Source organism: Diceros bicornis, chromosome 9, assembly GCF_020826845.1.
Source record: "Diceros bicornis minor isolate mBicDic1 chromosome 9, mDicBic1.mat.cur, whole genome shotgun sequence".
Taxonomy (NCBI): domain Eukaryota; kingdom Metazoa; phylum Chordata; class Mammalia; order Perissodactyla; family Rhinocerotidae; genus Diceros; species Diceros bicornis.
The window spans coordinates 41,616,784-41,641,596 of record NC_080748.1 but is presented as its reverse complement, the minus strand read 5'-3'; the positions used below and the strand labels follow the sequence as shown (position 1 = coordinate 41,641,596).

The 24,813-nt window shown below is 34.4% G+C and overlaps 1 protein-coding gene across 1 annotated transcript in view; it reads left to right on the top strand.

Moving 5' to 3' along the window:
- The window catches only part of DIAPH3 (diaphanous related formin 3), a 486,334-nt gene that overhangs the window by 304,727 nt on the left and 156,794 nt on the right, over positions 1–24,813 (top strand). The window contains exons 24-25 of the mRNA XM_058548276.1: positions 1,572–1,736; positions 21,555–21,690. Coding sequence (XP_058404259.1) covers positions 1,572–1,736; positions 21,555–21,690 — 301 coding nt within the window. The remainder of the gene's footprint in view (positions 1–1,571; positions 1,737–21,554; positions 21,691–24,813) is intronic.

The following is a 24,813-nucleotide window of genomic DNA, read 5'->3' as shown; positions in this document are numbered from 1 at the left end:
ATAGGTAACTAAGGACGTAGTATGAAGAAAAACACAGGCATAGAAGGGCAGGAGGTAATCTGAACTGGCCATAGACGAGGGTACAGGTGAGTTGTGATTGACTGCGATACCTTGCTTCCTTGTGGGCAGGTTGGGTGTTAATTAGTAGAATTCCTCTGTGCCCCTGGACTCACCATCTATCTGGCAGCAGTTCTGCCTCTTCTTTCATCGTTCATTCTTTTTCTCAAAAGAGCCTGGATCAGTTTCCTTATTTCATCCTCCTCTGGGGAATGCTCTGACTAGAGGAACCATATCTTTTTGAAATTGTGTAAAATTTTTCTTTTTAGATATAAACATTCCATTTTTGGTTTCTTTCTCTTGGTCCGAATCTAGTTGTTATTTTGTTACTGACTTAAAAAAAATTTTGCTAATGTTTGTTTATGCTTTTGCATTAGAGACAATAAGATGGCTTCAGGAAGTTTAATTCTATCTGTTTCATTTCTTTAAATGTCCCAATTTAGAGGAGCCATAGACAATTATGACTGATGCTCTAACAGAGTCATCTTTTGAGAATGTGGTGTGTTGATTTTATATCTGACTGCATCACATTTCAGAATGTGGTGTGTTGATTTCCTTTGTCACACCACAAAGGAAATTCTATAATTTGTTCAGAAAATGTGTTCTAATGCCACCACCACATTCACATTAAGTTATTCTTCTCAACTCGGTGTGCTTTGAACTAAGTTGTCATAAATGGGAGAAGAACATTTCTGTATGTGCATGTACGTGTGTGTAATCATAATTTTAAATCATGTAATGCACAGAGGAAATTGTGTACCATTTTCCCAGGAGAAGTTAAGACATGAATTTACTTACATCATATAAGAAGTTTTTTATGTAACTCTTAAATTTATTTTTGATTGCTTTTAGAACCTTAAAGCTTAAAATGAATAAGTGGGCAATAATAATACCAAGTATTTATATGTACTGCTAAATGCCATTCATTTTTCTAAGAACTTTGTGTGTATTAACTCACTGAGTCCTCACAATAGCCCTGTAAGATAGTGATATTATTATTATTCCCACTTTACAGGTGAGGAAATTGTGGCCAGGGAGATGAAGACATTTGCCCACAGGCATGATACCACCAAGTGTAGGAGCTAGAAATTGACCCTAGGTTGTCCAATTTAACTGCTATGCTTAATGCCTGTGTTATTGATTTCAATATCATTGCGATTACTCAACTGCAGCTACTGAACTGTAATTTTAAATCATATTGCATCATCTGAATAATATAGGTAGGTAAATAGGAAGAAAAATTTCCTTGAATTCAATTGTAAAAGAAAAATCTTAAATATGTAAATATTTAACTTTTCTGATAATTTTACCAGAATTAATTAGAAACTGAATTTAAGATTTCATCGCTGTAAAATATAGATTGAATTTTAACAATGGTTAACTATTAGAGATAATTTTGGCATTTTGGAGATGTGTAATAGTGGCACAAGTAAATGAAAACATTGGTCTTAAAGATTTATTTTTCCCCTAAGACATTGCTTTGTAAATTTCAGAATACCTTAACTATGACATACAGCTTTGTTATCAGTGCAAAAGAACAATATGAGAAACTTGCAAAGTTACATGAAAACATGGAAAAGTTATACCAGAGTATAATGGAATACTATGCCATTGATGTGAAGAAGGTGTCTGTGGAGGACTTTTTGACTGACTTGAATAATTTCAGAACTACATTCATGGTATGTTAAAAAAATTAATTTGTTTTTAAAAAAGTATTTGTATCTATCTCATTTTTTATTACTTTTATTTCATTACTTCATTCCACTCCTGTTGTCTGTGGTGAAAGCTACCTTTTCTGATGTTGAAAGTTAGCTTTAAAAATTTCAGATTTCAAATCTATTGAAAAATGTGTGGTTTGTTCTCTTTTTTGGCCTTCCTAACATTAAGCTACAATCAGAAATTTTGATTGAAAAAGTGACAAATTCTGAAGTTTTTCATAAAGGCTCCCCTCCTGGCTGATTACAGAGCACTTTTGTAATAAGTTTTTTGCTATGAATTTGTTTCTTTATACTTAAGATCAATTTGTATTTTTGTGGTATAATTTTACCAAATTCCGTGCAGCTCTTATGAAGCTTTTTTTTCCTTTTCTTTTCTTAATGCATTGTACAATAAGCTACCTGTGATTTGCCTTTGAATGGATTTTACATTCCTAGGGTTTCCTTTAGATACTTTAATAGGGAGGTCAGGTCTTTGATGTGGAATCCTTTCATTTAGGCATTAAAAAGATCTTTTGAAAAGTATTAGCTGATTAGATGGAGGGAAAAAAAAAAACCACACACATATTAAAGTGAGAAAGTATTGTTGCCTCCCTAGGGAAACTGGTGATACATTTCTACAACGAAAAATTATGTTATTCTTAATAGATGGGTAAGTCATTTCTGTATTTCAGCAAATGTTTGTGGGGATTAAAGAGTTCTGAAGTATAAAGAAAAAGAAGGTTGAATTTAAAGAGCTGGTTCTTTTTAATCTCAGGAAAACTTTATTGCTGAATTTCTTGGACTTGGTTATAATCTCTTGGTTATGATTAGATAACCTTGTAATAAAAATGCAATGTTTTAAAGGGAAACTAGTCTACAATAAATGCACATTTGCTCACGGCTCTAGTTGATTTCCTCCACAAATTCAAAGTGATTCTTAAAATTATTTTTTCGTTACCAGAAATGAATTTGATTATTAAATACATTTATTGTGTGCCTAAATGTGTGATATACGTTATTTTAATTTTTATAATGTTTTATGAGGCAACATGGCTTAGTGGAAGTAGCAAAGGCTTTGCTGTCTGAGAGAGCTAGGTATGGATTCCACACTAGTTATGTGACAATAAACACTATTTAGCCTTCCTGAGCCTCAGTTTCCATATTTGTAAAAGGAGATGTTAATTCCTTTCTCATAAGAGTGTTTAAATATTAAATGAGATAATATGTATTAACTATTTATCATAGCTCCTGGCACATGGTAGTTGCTTGATAAATTGTTGCAGTAAAGAGTTAACTCAGTGGGCTTGAGGTACTCAAACCCTGCAAATTTCAAAATATTGGCCCTTGACTGGGTCTTGGGAGAGCACCTCTAAGCCCTTGGAATAGCCTACCTGATAAGGGTGTCTTTGTAAACCTGGGGCCTTGGGCCAAGCTGGATAGTTTATGCTAAAAACTTGATTTATGGTGAACACTTTTAGTTTACCTCTTAGTTTACTGTTTAATTCCATGATATTCAACTTTGGAAACCAGGTTAACTTCAATGAGTCAGTATGGAAATATTAGTGATAGATGTGGAACTTTAATGTGTTGAAGGTCTGTTCTGGAACACCACATTAATCCAGTGGGCAAAAATATATATTTTCTTTTTAAGAAAATACTGTTAAAATATGTTTACATTGTTAGTTCATCCACTGGCATTTGTGATTCCTGATCTTGAATGAGCAGCAAGTTTTACCATAAAGTGGAGGTCCATGTTGTATCACATGTATGGAACTGTTACCACTGTCCTCGTCCTACACCTGCCCGCCACTGTGGCGGTTTTCTATGGAATGTTTTCTCGAAAGTTCAGGCCACTCTACTTGCTGTTCTGACACCCTCCAAATTTACCTGACTAAATTATTGTACTCACCCTTCTGATCTCTGCTCAGACTTCGCTTTTTCTAGTAGCAAATGTTCCTATCTACAATGAGTGACATTCTCTAATAGCTAACACGTGTACTGCCAACCAAGTGCCAGACGCTGTATTCATTCATTTAATTCTCACAACAACAGCCAGATGTGGTATGTGTACTATGATTATTCCCATTTTACAGATGAGGAAACTGAGGCTTAGAGAGATTGTGACTTGCTTGTTCTTACACAGCTAACAAGTGACTGAACTGAGATGCTAACCCAGGGAGTCTGGCTCCAGAGTCTGTGCCATATATGGCTGAACTGTAGTAAATCCTATTAAATGAAGGAATTACACTTCATAGGACTAACAGGACTAACTTGAAACTTAACTCCCCCAAAATAAAAAAATGTAGCTACTTTTATTTTTAATAGTAATTTAGTTTGTGAATAATTTATCTAAAAATATTTGTGTTTTAGGCTGGCGCTAGAATTGAAACTTAAGCAATTAAAGAGTGGCTCACTTTTATTCAAAGCCCTTTACTATACCTTTGACTAACTTGTACAGTCTCTCACCAGTGTTACTAGGATCTTACAACTAATTTGCATAGGTCTATCTGTTCTGCTTCTTTTTTCTTGTTGTTGCTCTCTCAGAGCCTTTTTCCAATAGCTAAAGAAGGAACATCTGTTCAGTCTGCTGCCTCAAGCCATGTAGACCAAGGGGAGAAGTTTCATGATCTGGTAGCATCCTCTGAGGAACAGCTGTTCATCGTAACAGCAATTCAACTCACTCCCTTTCTAGTTGGGGATTCTCAACTGGGAATTAACGTGTTGTTGTTTTAACAATCTACTATAGATAGTATGCTCGTTGGGAATGGTTTCTATTTAGAACTATGATCAACTTCCAAGAAATAGGAAGTAAGTTTACATTGTAATTTTATTTAGCTTTATTTTTACCAGCTTCAACAGGACAAAACCACAACCAACAGCCACTGATTGAGTTGCCAAGACCCTGTGCTAGATGCTTTAGCTGTGTCCGCCACTTAGTCTTCACAGAGTTTTTGTGAGGTACAGAATGGTACCCATGAGGTAGCTGCAAGGTCGAGAAACTCAGTGCCTTTGCAGAGGCGCTTCAGAATTGATAGCGAGGATTTGAATGGAGGTCTGCCCGACTCCAAAACTTGTACTTTTTTTTTTTTTTTTTTAACATTTTCAAGTACACTGCAGCTCAGCGAGTTTGTAAGAAGAGTCAAAACATAATTTTTTGAGAATGTTTTTGATAACTTACTAGAGGAAATCACAAGATATACTTTATTTCCTCCCTCCTTGATACAATAACTTTCTATTTACATTGATGGGTTCATGATAGAAGAATGTTTGCAGGTCTGGTTCTATTTCAAAGCATAAAAGGTTCTCGTTTAAAATTAGAGGCCTGTTCATGTAAAGCCTTGTGGCTGGAGTGAGGGTTTAGGTGAGAGGTAGAGAGTCAGCACCTCTCTATAATAGATTTTTATTTCCTCTAGGACTCATGAGAAGCATAAAGGTCAAATTGGAGGTACTGGGTGGATATGTATGACCTCGCACTATAGGCTGAGTAAATTGGTGGCCCACCAGACATCCAGCTTTGCCAAATGAAGTTCATGCCTTTAGTCGTATAGTGTTGTATAACAATAATCATCGTTTTGCACTTGTGACTGGTTTTAGATTCATTGTTACATGCTATTACCAATGTACCTGTTGTTAATAGGTGATATCATGCTTCCACGGGATAAATTCAGCTCATTATGGAATTTTTCTTGAATCTTGCTAGGACCTCCCTGTCCCCCTTTATCTTATCCAACAGCTGTAGCATTCTATGTTTGTCTTTTGAATTTAAACCTAATTTTCGTGTCTCTCATTAGTCACTGTGGCCTAGAAACATAATGTATGTCCTGGTCCCACTTCTCATTCATATTCATATTAGAGAATTTTGCTCAAACCGGTCTTACTCACATAAGCCTGAATTTCGTGGTTTCTCCTTTAACAATCTCTTTTCCTGATGACACTTCCCTTTTTCATCATTGAAAGTTCTTTTGCTATTCTCTTTCTTTAACAAGAATGTTAGCACAGTACAACAGTACTCTGAACCCCTTAAGCAATTTGCATCTGACACCTTGTTTATTTTTCTTAACATCTTATCTTAAAGAAATACTTTCGCATGCTTTCACCTCTTAGGACTCCTTTGTTATTTGTCCCCTTATAGATACCATGTTTGAAAATGATTTTTTTTTACCAAATTGCACTTATTAAGAATCCCTCATTTTGGGGGCCGGCCCGATGGTGTAGCAGTTAAGTTAGCACATTCCACTTCGGCGGCCCAAGGTTCGCAGGTTCAGATCCAGGGTGCGGACCTACTCTCTGCTCATCAAGCCATGCTGAGGCAGCATCCCACATAGAAGAGCTAGAAGGACCCACAACTAGGATATACAACTAGGAACTGGGGCTTTGGGGAGAAAAAAGAAAGAAATGAAGATTGGCAACAGATGTTAGCTCATGGCCAATCTTCCTCAAAAAAAAAAAATGTCATTTTTCTATTTTAATTAGACATATGTAACAGCTGTGTAGACCCTCTGAGTTTACAATTTCATACATTCCCATATAGAATTGATGTGATTACACTTAAAGAAGTCATATTTTTGGGTTCACATACCTTTTTTCCAGAGCACATGAGCATTTTCTGTTGGCGTTTTAAAATACTGAAAATGAGCACTAGACATCTTTCTTTATGAACAATTTCTAAGACCCTGCTTATCTGGATACCCCACTTCAGTGTTAGGATTTTGAGGGCAGCAGAAAGCAATTTCTGCCTTAAAAGGGATTACTATTGCACACACAAACAGTGGGGAGCCTTGTATTGTGTCTTTTTTTTCTTTTTTATACACTGGGTTTAGATACATAAAAGTGCTGAACTTCCAAGTTGTTATTTTCTGGTCCATAAAGTCCAGTCTCTTCCTCCCTCAACTTTGTTTCCCACCTATATACCTCCAAGCTGAATTATGTGTGATGTCAAAGAGAATGGATTCTCTCTGATTTCTTAAAATCTTAAGTGATTTATAAATTCTGCCTACAATAAGCCTCATCCTCTTTATTTGTGTGGTTTCTTTGTGTGTGTGTGAAGAAGATTAGCCCTGAGCTAACATCCATTGCCAATCCTCTTTTATTTTTGCTGAGCAAGATTGGCCCTGGGCTAACATCTATGCCCATCTTCCTCTACTTTATATAGGACACCGCCACAGCATGGCTTGACAAGCGGTGCATGGGTCCGTGCCTGGGAGCCGAACTGGCAAACCCCAGGCCACTGAAGCAGAGCACGTGAACTTAACCACTACGCCACCGGGCCGTCCCCTGTGTGTTTGTTTTTAATAGTGATGATTTGCTGTCCGCCTCACTATCGGGAAGACAGCAATGGCTGAGAGTGCAGGTTCTGGCATCAGAGAGGCACTTAACCTTGTGGAGCCTCAGTGCCCTGTTAATAACAGCATGTGTTTCCTAGGGACATTGCATTTTGAAGCTCAAATGTACATTTGTATGACATAATGTACATATACCCTCAAAACAAGTTAGCTATCTACAAGGAAAAGAAGTATAGTAATTTTCACCTTTCTCGTTTCATTATAACAAGATTGATATTTTAAATATTTTATCCCTTTTTTATTTTATGCTTTCATATAGGATACTTTGAACTAAATAAATAGCACCTATTTTTCATTGATAGCTCTGTCTTTAGATTATTTCTACAATTTTGTTAGACTTATGTTTCATCCAGTTAAAGATTTGTCATTCATGCTATTTTCAGACTTTAAGTTGAATTTCGGTTCCTGCAATTAAAATACACTGTGTAGTGAACAAATATAAAATCAATTATAATTCATTTAATCTTGCTGCTTGTGTTGATCAATTCTACTGAATAGTCAGACTAAAGTAGCAGTCTGCCAAACAAAAATGAAATCATCCAGTGAGAGGGTATTTTTAGTGTAAAGTATTTTTGATACAGAGGACAGCCAGAACAAAACTCATTTTGCCAAACCATTTAAATTATACAAATTTGATGCTTGTCAACTCTAAATGTCATTTCTGATGGCTACTATATAGACCAACGAGGTGACTAACCGAAATTCCAAGGCACTAAGCATTTTCTGTATGTTCCTTATATCTAGTAGATTGACTCATATGTTCTCAGAGAAAAGAAAATCCTGTAAAAGTCCTGTAGCTGGATGTTGAGCCAGCTTATGTAATTATAATAGGAAATATCTTCTATCCTTGCTTATTTGGGTGAGCTTATGACTTGAAATTATCTTCATTGGCACCATTGTTATTCTGAGATTATAATTGGAGGTATAAAGCTCCAAACCTAGAGCAAAATAAATATTCTACCTATAGGATCTTGTTTTCCTCGTATCCTTTAGTATCTGTGTATTTAAAGAATTAGATCAGTTCTAGGTGCTGAATATTTTGGGTTTGCAATCTTGAAAATTAATTCTGATCGATTCTTCTAATCTTAATTCTTTAGGCTTTTGACAATAGAAACACACCTAGACTGGGGCAGGCTGGGTGGTGTAGCGGTTAAGTTTTCACGTTCCGCTTCAGCGGCACGGGGTTCGCAGGTTGGGATCCTAGGCGCGGACCGATGCACCACTTGTCAAGCCATGCTGTGGTGGTGTCCCATATAAAGTATAGGAAGATGGGCACGGATGTTAGGCCAGGGCCAATCTTCCTCAGCAAAAAGAGGAGGATTGACATTGGATGTTAGCTCAGGGCTAATCTTCCTCACAAAAAAAAAAAAGAAAGAAAGAAAAAAAAAACCACACCTAGACTAATTGGCTTAATTTTTCTCTTTACCGATAAGATTTATTCTTACTATGCATTGCTCAGTGGTATAGTAAATGCATTTGACTGACAGATTCTGTATGATTAAATGGCTAGTAATTTTTATTTTCCTTTTATGTTTTAAGCATTGTGTTCACTGAAATAATATAGCAAAAGGTAAAGACTGAATTATTTTAATATAATAATGAGAACAACGATTGATAATGGAGGGAAAAGAAATCAACTAAATAATTAATATGTAATAATAAATATATGAACCCATACAATTGAAAAGACAACACTAAACTAGGATACCACAAACAAAAATAAATAAAATGGCATATTCTCGGGGCTGGCCCAGTGGCGCAAGTGGTTAAGTGCACGTGCTCTGCTACAGCAGCCCGGGGTTCGCTGGTTCGGATCCTGGGCGCACACCAACGCACCGCTTGTCAAGCCACGCTGTGGCGGCATCCCATATAAAGTGAAGGAAGATGGACATGGACGTTAGCCCAGAGCCAGTCTTCCTTAGCAAAAAGAGGAGAATTGGCAGATGTTAGCTCAGGGCCGATCTTACTCACACAAAAAAAGTAAATGGCATATTCTCTGTACATTAAATATACTGGTGTCTTCCACATTCTGAGCAAGTGAGAGAGAGAGATGACACCATTAGCTAAAGGCTACTATTTATGTTATGTTTTAAACACTATCAGGTTCACATGAAATATTGTGGGGCTTTGCTTGGATGTTTTCCTTGAAGAGACGATTAGCAGTAGCTCAAAAAAAAAAAAAAAAAATACAGCCCTATCGCCAAGCCTACCTGTAAGCACTGTTCTTCACGGCTACCATCCTGCACCTAGCCGTGCCTTTATTTAGCCTCACAATTGGAAGATAAAAAGAATGTTTTTATAGAGTATCACTTCAGAACACCAGAGAAGAGAACATATTTAAAGGAAAATCAAGTACTACTTGGGGAAAACCTTAATGAACATTTTGTACTTTATCTACTGAGTAAGTTGTTGACTAAGTTGAAATATCTCATTTATTTGTGAATTTTACAAAATGTTTGAAGGAATTACAAATAAACTCATAGCATAGTTATGAAGGGTCAGTCATGTTAAGTCCCTGGTGGGCTAATAAGTAATTTGTTGTTTCATCTGAGATCGACTTTACAGTAAAGAGCAACTTGAAGCTGAAACAGTTTAATCATCAGCCCCCGCACATCCTTTGGGACATTCTCAAAGGATTGTTTCCCATTTTCATAAGTTTCACGGTCACAAAAAGTTCAACTAATAACACCTTGTATAGAATGTTAAGATGATGAATTGTTTGTGCCAGTGTATAGTATATCATGCTCTCCTATTTTCATTGATAGCATTTTTCATTGGATTTGGTAATACCAGAGAAGTTAACTTGATCAAGTTTTACTGTCATTCTAGATTCCTTTCTAAAGCATCTACTTTGTAATTCTTGCAGATAGGGGTTTCTAAGAGTAAACTTATTTTCCATGAGGTAGTTATAACCCGTTGTTTATTTTTTGCATGTGGAGGGAAATTTTATGTTTAGTAACAAAAGAAAATAATTTTGATGGAAAACTGGCAAGTAGACCACATACTTTTTATATTCTTAAAGCCTTTTTTGACTGGTATTAATTATAAAAGTATGGTTTTCTTTCGTGTTTCAGGGGCCAGCCTGGTGGCATAGTGGTTAAGTTCACATGCTCCACTTTGGCAGCCTGGGGTTTGCAGGCCTGGATCCCGGGCGTGGACCTATGCACTGCTTATGAAGCCATGCTGTGGCAGGCGTCCCACATATAAAATAGAGGAAGATGGGCACAGATGTTAGCTCCGGGCCAGTCTTCCTCACACACACACACACACACACACACACACACAAAAGTATTGTTTTCTTTCATGATTCTGTATAGGAATATATACAGGAGTGCATTTTTATGTTTTTTTTGTGTGTGTGTGTGAGGAAGATCAGCCCTGAGCTAACATCCATGCCAATCCTCCTCTTTTTTTACAGAGGAAGACTGGCTCTGGGCTAACATCTGTGCCCATCTTCCTCCACTTTATATGGGACGCCACCACAGCATGGCTTGACAAGCGGTGCGTCGGTGGGCGCCCGGGATCCGAACCTGCAGACCCCGGGCCGCTGAAGCAGAGCACGCACACTTCACCACTATGCCACCGGGTGGCCCCCTTTATGGTTTTTTAAGTTAAAATATTTTCCATTCCTTCCTGAAAAGGTAGTCATCAGGAATTTCTAGAAAGCAGTCACTCAATATGGTTGAGTGTTGCCTCTTCTCAAGGTTAGGTGAACTCCTAGCAAAGAGTTTAGTGGAAATGTGTTCAACTCTTTTGTGGTGGTTTACTTTGAGAAAATTAGCCTGTGTTTTCAAAGTCCCTAACACGCATCCCTCTGGGAAGCGGATTTAAATTCAGTTTGTGTAATCTCATTTTAGGGACTTGAGACAAAAATTGAATACTTTAGTCAAGAAGAAAAGATTTTTGAGTTTAGTGAAAACTGTACTAAAGAGACCCCTGGCTTACATAGATTAAATATTCATTAATGTTGAAAGAAATAAAACTCTGAAAAGAAGACATTTATAAGCTTTTCAACAATTTTTTCCATCTAACAAAATCTCTAGTAGTTTTCTTAGTTACAAAAATATACACACTATTATCACATGTTGAAAAATGTTTAGTTGAGTAGATGAAACTATTTAAATAGGCTAAGACTAAGAGATGAAGTACAATCAAAAAGTCAGGATCTGTGGAAGTCTACTTGTGTTTTATACTCTCATTTTTATATTTTATTACAATATTATAAAATAAGACTAATGTCTTTGTCAAGTAGGCATATGTGGAATATATACTTCGTAAGCTTTTTTGGAAGGGAAGTAATATGCACATTGATTTTTTAAATTTTACTTTTGGGGAAAAAACAAAACAACTATTAATTAATTGTATCATTGGGCAATGTTTTAAGTTAATTTATCAGGGATGTCTAATTTCAAGTGCAAGCAATACTTTGGGGGAAAAAACACAGGAAACTAAACTAACTCTCTTTTGCAGAGTAAAATCTTAAAAAGCATATTAGATTTAGAAGTATTAAAAACAATGTTTCTATATATACATGTAAATTAAATCTTTAAAAGTAAATACCTAGACTTAATGTTGAGTACATCTTGCCTTCCATATCTAGTTCACCTCTATACCTTCCCTGCCAAGTAATCTACCTGTATTGGATGCATGCTTTGGTGGTACTTCCTATCAACTCAATGTACAATCATATTCCAACATCTCTGAATGGGAAGGATATATTTATATTCTCATAGGAACTGTGAAAATTGGTACTCCTCCAATATAATAGACGCAAATATAATTAATGTAAACTAGAAAGTGACTCTTCCTTGATTCATTGCTGGATAAATAATTGTGTGTTTGAGGCACTTGATTAATGATATTGTAGTGATAATGAAAATAATACTATTATAAATTAGTAATAATAATGAAAATAATATTAATAATTACTAACATTTATGTAGGGCTCACTATGTGCCAGGCACTTTTGTAAGCCATTTACATTATTAAATTCATTTAATTTTTACAACATCTCCATAAAGTAGGTATTATTTTGCCCATTTTGCAGAAGAGGAGACTGAGACACAAGTCACACAGCTATTTAGTGCCAAATGGAAATTCAAAGATAATATGACTTCAGATTTCCTCCTCCTATACTGTCTTTCTAACATGGGATAATAAGATCAGATAGGTTTTTTAAAAAGTAATTTCTGAAAGTAGCGAAATGTCATACTTATTGGAATTTGAAGACATTCTTAATTGTCAATTCAACAAAGTTTTTTTGAGTGCCTACCCAGGACTGATTTTATATGGCTGTCCAGTGTTAAATTGTTGACTTTTGGATCCTAAAACACACATGTATAAGGTACCCAGAAAAATATATAGTGTGTAACAACTGCCACATTGTACAAATTATTTAAGAAATAAAGATCTCAGTGTTGGTCAGCCTTCAACAAGAACATAGTTTTGAGGACTTTGCTTATCACAATATGGTAATAAGGACTGATATCCATCCCACCACAATACAACAAACTATTTTAAAATATGGCTGTCTTGTGAGAAAGTTAGGGAAGTCTCCAAGGGCAAAAAGAGTTAAAGAGAAAAGAGCAAACCTGAAACTTGCATCTTGAGTATAGATACACATAGGGGAAAGCCAGCCTTGCCCTAGGATGCCAAGACCAAGACCAGGACTTAGTGCAGGGTGAGTACACTGAAAAAGACAAGCCTAGGACAAACGGAAATTAAACTTGTCCAGATTAGAAATGATCCCTGATTATTTATAGAAGCAAATTCAAGGCTCTGTGCAGGAGGCAATTACAATTTAAGTCCCTAAGATTCTTACAAATTAAGTTTAATGAAATAAGAGCACCTAACCCCAATCAACAAACACACAAAGAAACAAGAGGTTATGTGGTGAAATGATCAGGAAGAAAAACAAAACAATAGACAGAAACCCAGAAACTCCAGATATGGAATAACAAGATGTCAAATGTTTAAGGAAATAACAGATGAGATTAAAGAGAGAGAAAGAAATAGGGGACTACCTAAGATGACCAAGCAGATTTGAAAAAGAACCAAATAGAACTTAAGGAAGTAGAAGCATGGTGGTTGAAATGAAACATTCAATGAATTAAATAGCAGATTATACTCAGCTAAAGAAAGAAATGGTGAGTTGAACAGTAGATCTAAAGAAGTTGTCCAGAATGCAATCTAGAGACAATATGATTAGAAATATGAAAGACTTGTTAAGAAACGTAGAGGACAGGATGAGAAGGCCTATCATTTGTGTAATGAAAGTCTCAGAAGGATAGACTCAAAAGAACAAAAGCAAGACAATATTCACAATGATGGCTGAGAATTTTCCAGATCAAGAATCCACAGAATAGGAGGTATAACCTATACCAAGCCAGATAAACGAAACAAAATTCACTTGAAAAAATGTCATAGTGAAACTATAGAACACTAAAGGCAAAATCTTAAAAGCAGCCAAAGAGAAAAGGTAGGACCACCAATGCAACAAAACTTAAATAAAGATGACTTCTCATCAGCAAAAATGTAAGCCAGGAGAAAGTGAGATATCTTCAAGTGTTGAGAAAAAAGCTGTTCTTCCAATTTGGGATACTCAGCAAAAGCTCTTTATAGAACAAGGACAGAACTAAACTATTTGTGAGTAAACAGATAATGAGGGTATATTCCATGAACATTCCTCTGTTAAAGGATCTGCCAAAGGAGGGATTGGCTAACTTTTTAACTGGCCCGATAATAATGCATGCAGTCTCTGTTGTAGCTACTCAGCTCTTTGTAGCAGTGCAAAAGCAGCCATAGGCAGTATGTAAATGAATGGGTGTGGCTATGTTCCAGTAAAAACCTGCTTACAAAAATAAGTGACTGTCCAGTCCAAGAATTGTAGTTTGCTGACCTCTGCTCTAAAGGATGTATTTAATGAAGCAGCAGTTATTTTTTTCAAAAAGGAAGGTTTGTGAGACAAGCAGACATACCCACCATGAAACTAAATGTAAATAAAGTATACAATAAGACAGTGTATAGTTAGTTTTGTAGAAAAGGGGAAATAGAGCTTAACTATTGGACGACAATGTTGTATATAAATTGAAAGAGATGTTTGGATTTCAGTTGTCTTATTTTCTGTTCAAAGGGGAGGAAGAGAGGTAAGGATATCAATGAACGTTAGGCCTTGTTAAGTTGTTAATTTGTGTGATGAAATTACAAAGATAATGTAAAAGGATAGATGTATTTAGTATAAATTCCAAACTGTACTGGGAAAAATGGGCCAAGACAGACATACAAATTAAAAAATGAGCATAGCTAAAGGCAAGACAAATAGAAGGAATAATGGGAGGTACTGGAAACGAATATTTTACAAATCTTAAAAATTTTAAAAGACTGTAAGATTGGATAAAAAACATCTGGGCTCATGCTGTTTGCTATAACCCAATGGTATGGAAAAGTTTGAAATAACAGAACAGATAGTTAACTACAAGACAAATGTTAATCAAAAAAAAGAGGGAAACTATGTTACTAACAGTTAAAATAGACGTAAGGGAATATTACTTCACAATGATAAAAAGCTTGACTCACCAGAAAGATACAATTCAAAAAAGGGCATGTACATAATAACATAGCACCAAAATAAACAAGTAAAAATTGATAAACTTTGGAAATAAGTTGACAGATTTAGCATTACACTGGGAAACTTCAACAAAGTTCTCTAACTTTTTGATAAGTCAAGCAAAAAAATATTAAAGACATGGGAGCTTTAATTTGATTAACAGACTTGGTTTGATTAATATATATAGAATCCAACTCAATAATTAAAGAATACATATTCTTCTCAATTACAAGTAAAACTTTTATTAGATTATGTACTAGAGACCATGAAAGAAATCCAAGAAATTGATAAATTTCTAAGTTTCAGCTTCATTCATTGACCACAATAAGATGAAGTTAGAAATTAAAAAAGGATAAATATTTAAAACCTCTATTTTCAAAATTCTAAAAACACATTCTCATGTGTCAAGGAAGAAATCATAGGAAAAAAATCAGACCTGAACAATATTGAAAATACTCCACATCAGGACACGATAATACTAGTGTCAAGAAATATATACCGTAAGAGCTTATATTAAAAAATTAGAAAGACTGAAAATTAACAACGTGAGCATCTAACTTCAGAAATTAAAAAGGAATTGTATAATCCTAGAGTAAATAGGAGGGAAGTAGAAGAATAAATGAAGGAAAATATGATTTGAGAGAATTTTTAAAAGCCAAAATTTGGTTATTTTGAAAAGACAAGTTAATTAGATAAATTTCTGAAAAGATTAATCAAGAAAAAAGAAATAATATTGAGAATACAACAAGGAATATAACTATAAATACAAACGATAGTAAAACGAAAAACACAATCTGTAAAAATTTGTAGGCCAGAATTGGAAAAGATGATGAAATAGACAAGTTCCCAGAAAAAAAATTATGTATTGAAACTGACTTAAGAAAGCTTGGATAAGTCGATAACTGATTTTTAATTTAATGACTTATTTTGAATCTTCCAACAAATTAAATACTTTGCCCAGAAAGTTTTACAGATGAGTTTTACCAAATTTTAATGAAATAATTATTCCAAACTGAGTGTAAAAAAATAAGTTATGACCAAATGTTCAAAATGATAAATTCGTGTCCAAGTCGAGTTTACCCCAGAAATGAAAGTGTGGTTTGATATTAAAATATCTATAAATATAATTTGACATATTGAGTATCAATAGATTGAGAAAAACATTTGATAAAAATCAACCCGTGTTCATATGTTAAACAAGAACAATAAACTATTTGAACACTCTATGCCTAAGTAGGAAGCGAGGGACAAAGGAAGCCCTCTTAACCTAATAATGGGAATTTAGCTCCTAGCTGGTGTACAGTGTAAGATAAGAAAGATGAAAAGTATAAAAATTAAAAAGGAAGAAACTATTCATTCTGGTTGACAATGAATAATACAAAAAGAAACCTATAGGAAAATTATCAGAAATGAGAAATTTTATCAATGGAATATATGAAAACATTATAAAATATTAGAAATATTAGAAATCATAATTTTTTTTAAAGGCACCATTTACAAGAGCGATAGAAAACATAGAGAATAAATCTAACATAAGATGTCTAAGAACTGAGTGGAGAAAATTACAACTTTTTTTCAGAAAACTTTTCAAAAGACCCAGGTTAACGGAGAACACATCACACTCGTCAATAGAAAGACTCAGTATTGTACAGACACCAGTTCTCTCAATCAATCTGCAGAATCAGAGCAATTCTTTTCAAAAGCCTAATAGGCTTTTCCAAAACCTTAACAATCTGTTCTGAAAAATACATGACAGAGCGAAGGCCCAAGAATAGTAAAGACTTTTCTAGAGAAGAAAAATAAGACATAGGCTAGAATAATTAAGACAGAGGGTTACTAGTGCAAACATGGATACATTGACCAAGCGGACTAAAACAGCCCCCAACGTCAATACATATATGGCCACTTGAAGTCCAGAAGAGGTGGCTCTGCAGATCAATGGGGAAAGGATAGGCTAGTTGTGAAATGGTTATGAATCAACTCGCTTTCCATATGAAAAAAGTAAATTCGATCCCCACCTCATACCATTCAACAACATTGATTCCAGATAAAGTAGATACTAAAATGTGGACAGCATCATTAAAAATTTAAGAAGAAAATGTGGAAGTATTTCTTTGTCTTTGAATTAGGGAAGGATTTCTTAAATAAGATATAAAAGGTCCAGCAGTAAGAGGAAAGAGACTTTGACTACACAGATGGAATAACTTCTGGTTACTGAAAGACAGCATAAAGTACAATGACAGAAACCAGGATATTTTTATAAAACATTAAGCTGACAAAAGATTCGTATCCAGAATATTTAAAAACTACAAATCATTAAGAAAATGATAATCTAATGGGAAAATTGGTGAGAGATATGAACAGAATAGGAAATACAAATGGTTTATAAAGGTGTGAGAAGCTACTTGAATTAATTAATAACTATAGAAATACAAGTTTAAAACATGATGTGATACCGTTATATATATGCCGAATGGGTAGAGGACTGAAGATAACAGTTTTGGTGAGTATGTAGGCTATGATCATACACTGAGGGTAGGGGTACGCATTGGCAAAACCACTCTGAAAACACTTTGACATCGTCTAGCAAGATTGAAGATGAACCTCTCCTTTTCTTTAACAACTCCATTCCTATCCTAGAGAGTAGTAGCTTTCAAGCTGTTTTGACCATAACCCACATTGTAAAATAATATTTTATAACTGGACCCAGCACTCTTATGTATATGTATTTTTAGAACAGAAACGAGTCAACAAACAAATACCTTACTGCCTGTTACGTTGTTCTAAAATCTTCTGTTCTCTTTGCTTAAGAGTGGCTATCAACAGTTTCTAAACAGATTTAAAAACCAACCAATGGGACCTACTGTTAAAACACTCTTATACGCAGGGAGACATGTACAAAATGTTTGTATCTGCATTGTTCATCATAGCCAAAAATTAGAAACAAATCAGGCCGTTATGAGAGTAAATAATAAAACACAATTTAACGTTATAAGCAATGAAAATGAAGTGCATTTTATACATAAGAATATGGATGAATCTTAAAAACTTAATGTTGAGTGAAAAAAGCAAGTCATAGAAGTTTATAATAAAGATGATGCAGTTTTCAAAAAACTCAAAGATAATGTTTATGATAATAGCCACAACTTATGGAGGATTACCCTCTGCTAGACTCATCTAAATTTTACATTCACACACACACACACTCTCATTTAAATTTACTGGCTTTTGGTCATTTTGGTTCCTCTGAGAGAGAATATGTTGTATAATGCTATAACGTATATTTAAACCAGTTTTCGCAAAGTTCTTGTTATCGCGTTAGTTATGTAGAAAACATAAATTATAGGTGGGAAATAATGGTGAGCTCATGTATTTTATTTTCTTCCAGAATACACACACATGCATATATTTAACATCTCTCTCTCTATTTTTGTATATATATATTTATTAATGTACCTATGTATTTTTATATAAGTATTTTAGAATCTGCACTCGCCATAAAAAGCACGTGAGCCTTGGGAACTCAGGTGACTTATTGATTTTGTCTTTGAGTGAACAGTCAAACATGTGACAGAAATTTTAAAACCATCTGTTGTCATTGCTGTAGACTTGTGAGCCCAGCGATCTTTCAGACAAGCACGTGCACCGGGCTATATCTGGGAAGTTCTGCAAGCACTCAAAGAATTTCTTTTGGCATTGCTTAGCTGAAAGTTGTTGGTGGCAGTGCAATTTATTTGCCAATTGACTAAATAAAAAACTAGGTCAAGAATAAAATGATTAAAAAAAAATCAACGTCTTATAGCTAACTGTCTTTATGTATGGCTCACCCCTAACTTTCCTTTCTGGCTTTGAATTTAGAATTGAAGTAACTAAGAGGCAATTGTATCTAGAATAATGTGGTTCTCTATTCAGCTTTTCTGTTTTAGCCTACTTTTACTTTTCAGCATTTAGAATAAAAGAAAATCTCAAATGACTGTTTGAACCGGGATATTAGTTTCAGACCAAATACCTATTTCTATGCTGTCTGTTGGTATTTTTCCAGCAAAATTCTTCTCCTTATAATGTCAGAATAAGATATGTTTTAAATGAAATAGGCTTTTAAATGAAAATCAATAGTGCATTTTCCATAAAACAAAATAGCTTTAAGAACTACTTCAGACCTTATTGCTAAGTGTAAACATTATTTTTATAGGTCCTGGGAAGTAATTTTAACTTTTTATTGCCCAGTGGAATACTTAAAGGGTGTGGCAATTTTATCTTGTAATAGGTGGTCTATTACATGTTCTCATTGAAATCCAATAATTAAAGTTGAAAATTCACATCAGAAAATTTTATACTTTAATAAGTTTCATAAATAAGCTACATGATATTTCTTTTTTTTTTATCTATTGTGGGTTCCTCTTACTCATTTCCCTCAAGCAAGAAATACAGTTTTGATTCCTGAATATTTACTTATCTTTTTCTCCACCACAATCCACTTTTCCTACCCCAACTCCCTTACACATAAATACATTGGTGCACATGCACACACCCATACTAATATACACACTTGTCTTTGAAATCATGCTTACTTTCTACTTTTATGTTGCCTTCTCCTACCTTCCTAACTCATGTTGATTTTTATAGCATCTGTTGTCTTATAGCTAGTGCTTAACATATACTACCATAGTATGAAGCAACATGGTGGAAAAAACATAGACAAAACTAGCTTTCAACTCTTGCCTCTACCTCTTACTACTTTCATTCTAGTGAACGAGTACTTAACCATTCTGTGCCAGAATGAAGAATGCAGAATCTATTTGGAGGATTTGGAGAGATTGCCTATTAAAGCATCTATTATTGCAGCTAGTATCTCATAGCTTAGCAATAATCATTAGTGCTAATGTATGTCCTGAACTATGACGAGTATGAGAATTTACCTTGTCAGCCTGCTGTAGTTTCATGGATGTTGACAGAAGACACAAGAATGTGGGGTCAGAGACAAAGAACAGTTTATTACTCACAGCAATAGCAGTAGCCAGGGTAAACAATTTTGTAGATTCCTGAGGCCAAATTCCCACAGGGCAATGTGAAGAGGGCCAGGTTTAATCCCTATATACATAGTGGTTTGTATTACTGGAGGGGAATCCTGAACTGAGGGAACTCAATCTTTTTTAAGATGTAGTAAGGCTGCCCCACCTTTGCCCCAGTTTGTCATACTGGACAGTAAACAAATCCATTTGCTTAAGAGGAGACACTACCTCTATCTTCCAAGACTGTTATACAAATATCTTTGAAAAGATAGTTTGGAACAAAGGTGCTTGATTAGCACTTGTATCTTAGAGCGCTTAGTATTGCACTCTCTTGCTTGAAATCTCCAGTTGTTTTCCAGTCCTCTTACGAGAAAATCCAACCCCCCATGTTGGTCTAGAAGTCCCTAAATGATCAGTCCTCAGCATATCTCCTGACCCCATCTTATACCACCATATTGGCCACCTTTCTCTCTCTCAAACCCACCTACAGCCTTTGCCCTTCGTTCTTCCTGCAGATATCACCTAGCTAGCTCCTTGACATTCAAGATTCAGTTTGAATCAGATCAACGAGTAAGGCCTTATCTGACCACCTGATGTAAAGTAACTCCCCTGGCATTCTATCACATCCTTCTGTTTTATTTTTTTTTCATAGTACTATATCAAACTTTTTTTTATTGTTTATTGTCTGTCTTTGCCTCTTGCCCCACCCCATCACACAGAATGTAAACTTGTTTTAGAGCTACATGTATATATTATGTCTCAAGCCTTTAGAAGTATCATTTACTACTTAGTCTCTCAGTAAGTATGTATTGAATGAATGGATGACTTAATATTCCTTCTACTCTATGCTTTTTTTCCTTGTACTTTTCCTTTCATTGTTTTGGTCAATAATATTAAACTTTATTATTTGATTTCCAAATGAAGAACTTGTACTGTCTCTAGAGTTTAAAAAAAATAAGAATATTACAGTAAAGAAGAAATTAAAGCCCCCTCCAAAATAATATAAGCCACTTACTTGTTAAAGTTTAATTATGCACTTTTCTATTTAATCCTATTAGAGATAAACTAGCAATTAGATAACCTGTTTGGATTCCCTGGTACTGAGAATACAGTCTCTGTAGGAGATTGTAGTACGATGCCATGCTGTTTGTTGGCACTTAGAAAAATCCATGTTTACCTGCTAATTCCCACTAATGCCACGAGAGGCATTTGTGGATTTGTATAAAACTTAGAAAATAAGAAATTAACTAATCACATATCTATTGAGATCTTCTTATGTTTCACATGTTATTATTATTGGTTTTGATGAACAGTCAGAGGGCCCGGCTTTGAAATCTCAAATATTTCTTTAGTCATCCTTATGACAGTTCTCTCTGTATGAGAGAAATTGTTAAATGATCGTTTGTAGTACAAAGTAGCCATTACAAAATGTCAGCTCTTATCTATCATTTCTTCAACTCTCTTTCTTATACTCAGTATTTACTTAGCAGAGGAGCTATGGGAGACTGATACATTTGCTAGACACTCTTTTGGAAATATGTATAGGAAAACAGTTTTGATTTGTAAATTAAATGCTTTTTTATTTTTAGTTTCTGTCTCCCTTCTTTTAGGTGATTCCACTAAGATGCAGGTGCTTTAAATATAACAGTTATATTTATAGGTATGTAACATATTTAACAAGAGTTCTGTGCTAATCTTTTAGAAGACTGTGTTACTAATATAAGAAGTAGCTGTTATCTAAAAGATATTTAATCACAGTTCTACAGTTTATAATTTTCTATTTTCTTTGTGGAATCACTGTGGTTAAAATTGATCATTTTTCAAAATTTATTTGTAATAGCAAGCAATAAAGGAGAATGTCAAAAAAAGGGAAGCCGAGGAAAAAGAAAAACGTGCCAGAATAGCCAAAGAATTGGCAGAGAAAGAAAGACTTGAACGCCAACAAAAGAAAAAGCGCTTATTAGAAATGAAGACTGGTGAGTACTATCAAATTTGCTCTTTATACTGTGTACAGTGAAGATTTATACTGGTTACTTTTTAAGAGTTTAATACACTTTGGTGATAAAAGGAAGACATGATCACTTATGTGTATAGTGAAACCCTAGAGCAATTGTGTTTTTTTTTTATGGGCTTTCTCCCCTTTAGTTTACTAACAAATATTGTTTTCATTCTGATGTTGGGTGTAGGTTATTTGAGTCCTCTAGCACACTCTTGCAGTTCCAGAATATTCATATTTCTTTGACCACTACTTTGATAACCAATCTGTAATAATTTATGTCAGTTAATAGCTTAACAACTGTAGGAAACTGTGGGAAATGCTACAGGACGAGTAAACTGATTTCTTCAACAAGATACGCTAAAGGAGGGGAAAAAGTGATAGAGGGAAAACATTTATTAAAAGAGACTTAAGAGATATATCAATCAATTGCAATAAATGGAACTTATGTATATTCCAATCCAAACAAATGCACAAAAAAGTCTGAAAAATTTGAATATCTTTTTTTCTTATAGACATGACAATGTTGTTGTGAAGGTGTTTTAAAGTATCTTTTAGAGACTCATACTGAAATGTTATAGATGAAAAGATATGATGTCTGGGATTTCAGTCAAAATAGTCTAGCGTGACTGAGAAGTAGGTGGGCGTATAGATAAAACAGAATTGGCTGTAAATAATAATTGCTAAAGTTGGGTGATGGGTACTTGGAGGGAAAGATGCGTTTACTATACCATTTTCTCTACTTTTGTGTATTTAAAAAAAATTTTTTAATATAACGTTCTTGGAAGAAATTTTTTAAGAAATAGAAAAAGTAGTTTTACAGAGATATATATGTATATTTTCCAAAGCTAAAAGATACCACTAACTTAGAAGCAAAAGAATTAAGTAAATTGTAGTTATATTTTCACCCCTTTAAAATTCTGGCTCTTTCACTCCAAGTCACTAAGGATTGCAGAAGGCTTTAATTAAAATCCATCAACTTCACTGCTAAATTACCATAGTTTACAGCTCAGGGCTGCAAATTCACCTAAGGTTTCCCCAGGGGTAGACTTCGCGAGATACCCTCTTTGCTTTCATTTTTACAGACATATTTTATCTCTAATAAAGCAAACTGAGTACCTTAACGTATCACACATGTTTCTTGCAGGGGAAAAGAGTCATCTAAGCACAATTTCTTGTTTATAAGAGTACACTTGAAATTCAGAAGTGTTCTCAGAAATATCTTAAAATGGTAACGGAAATGGAGATCAGAAGGTTTAGCAATGACTTTAAAAATATGCTTCTGGAAATCATTTTTAAAATAATCTATTACTGCCTAATTTACCAAACATTCTGGTATTTGAGCATTAGCTCATTTAGTGGTGGTTAAAGAATCATCTAGATGAGTTACCTGATGACAGATGGGATGTGTTCTTTGTGGGTTTTCCCCGAAGGTCTATCACACAGAGCCACTCAGCAATTCTCTATTCTATCAATCTGGAAAGTTAGAACCTGATAGGAAGCAAAAATTTTAGTGAAACTTCAAATCCAGTCTAATCTTAATAATGTTTTCATTTAAATATATGTTTCTCCTTAAAGAAAGTTCCATTTTTAAGAATAAATAAGTTTATTTTATTTTTCAATTTAAAAATAATACTTTAGTGCAATAGAAAACACCTAAAAAAGTAGTAGATAGATCAAAACACTAATATCAGGAGGACATAATCCTCCTATCCAAAGAATCATTGTTAATATTTTGGCGCATTTTTCTTTCAGTTTTAAAATTTTCTACCTTTTAATAATAGCTATATGATCCTAGAGAATATGCAGTTTAGTGTCTCACTTTATCTTGCTGAACTTTCTGAACGTTTCATGTTATTCTTAACTTGTAATTCTTAATTTGTAATTTTAAATATCTATGTCCTGCATCCACTGGATATGCCATATCTAATTTAACTTGCAGTAGTCAGTAATGAAGCCATAGAACAAGAGCTACTTTTCAATGTGATAAATACATTTATGCATAAATAATTGAAGAATCTTTGTACTTAGGATGTGGAATAGAAAAGGATAAATATTTTTAAGACTTTTGATGCCTGTTGCCAAAGTAGTGTTCTAATTTCACCAACTTTTAACATTAGTTTATGAATGTGCCTTGGTTGAACATTCTCATTTTTTAAGATTTTTGTTAATCTAATAGATTAGGAAGTTGTGTTCTATTATCTTAGTTTGCATTTCTTTGAGTACTACTGAGGTTAGACATTTTTTCAAGTATTTATACTCCATTTGTATTTCCTCCTTTGTGAATTGTGTTGTCTTAGTCTTTTTCTTGTTGATTTACACAAGTTAGCTCATTATGTTTCAGTATTTACCTTTTAAATATATTTTTTCAATTTGGCTTTTATTTTTACATCTTGACATATAAAAGTGTTTTGAGGGGGAGCAGAATATGCCACCTCAAAATATGCCACTTTGGCATATTGATTATTTTGAATGAAAGTTACTTGAGAAATAGCCTGATCCAACAAGGACAATTTAACCCTTTGTCTTCCTGAAAGCCGGAAACAAATGTCCAGTGTGAAAAGTACCCTCCTTGCACCAGGAGAAAGAGAGGCATCCTTATCACCAGAGATAGGGAATTTAGGGCCAAGAAGGCTGTATAAACAAACCTTGTTAGTTCCTCGCTAATTTGCTACTCCAAGCCCAAACTTTTTTGTCTTGTCAATTCTTCACAAATTTATTGTTTCTTTGTCTAAAAGGTATAAAAACTGCTGGCTTTGGTTACTTCTTTGAGCCTCATATTTTTATGAGCTCCCATACATACAAAATTAAATTTGTTTTTCTCTTGTTAATGTGTCTTACATCAATTTAATTATTAGACCAGTCAAAGAACCTAGAAGGGAAGAAGAGACAAGTTTTCCTCCCCTACAGTTTCAATTTTATTATGTAATGCTTTATTATAATCTTTGCTTTTGTGATTTTTTTCTACCATCTTTAAGTTTAGAAAGTCATCTTTTCAGCAATTTCATGTCCACTTCAATTTTTTTCTAGTTTTCAGTTACAGTAGTCCCCCATTATCCTTATGGGATGTGTTCGAAGACCCCCAGTGGATGCCTGAAACCAC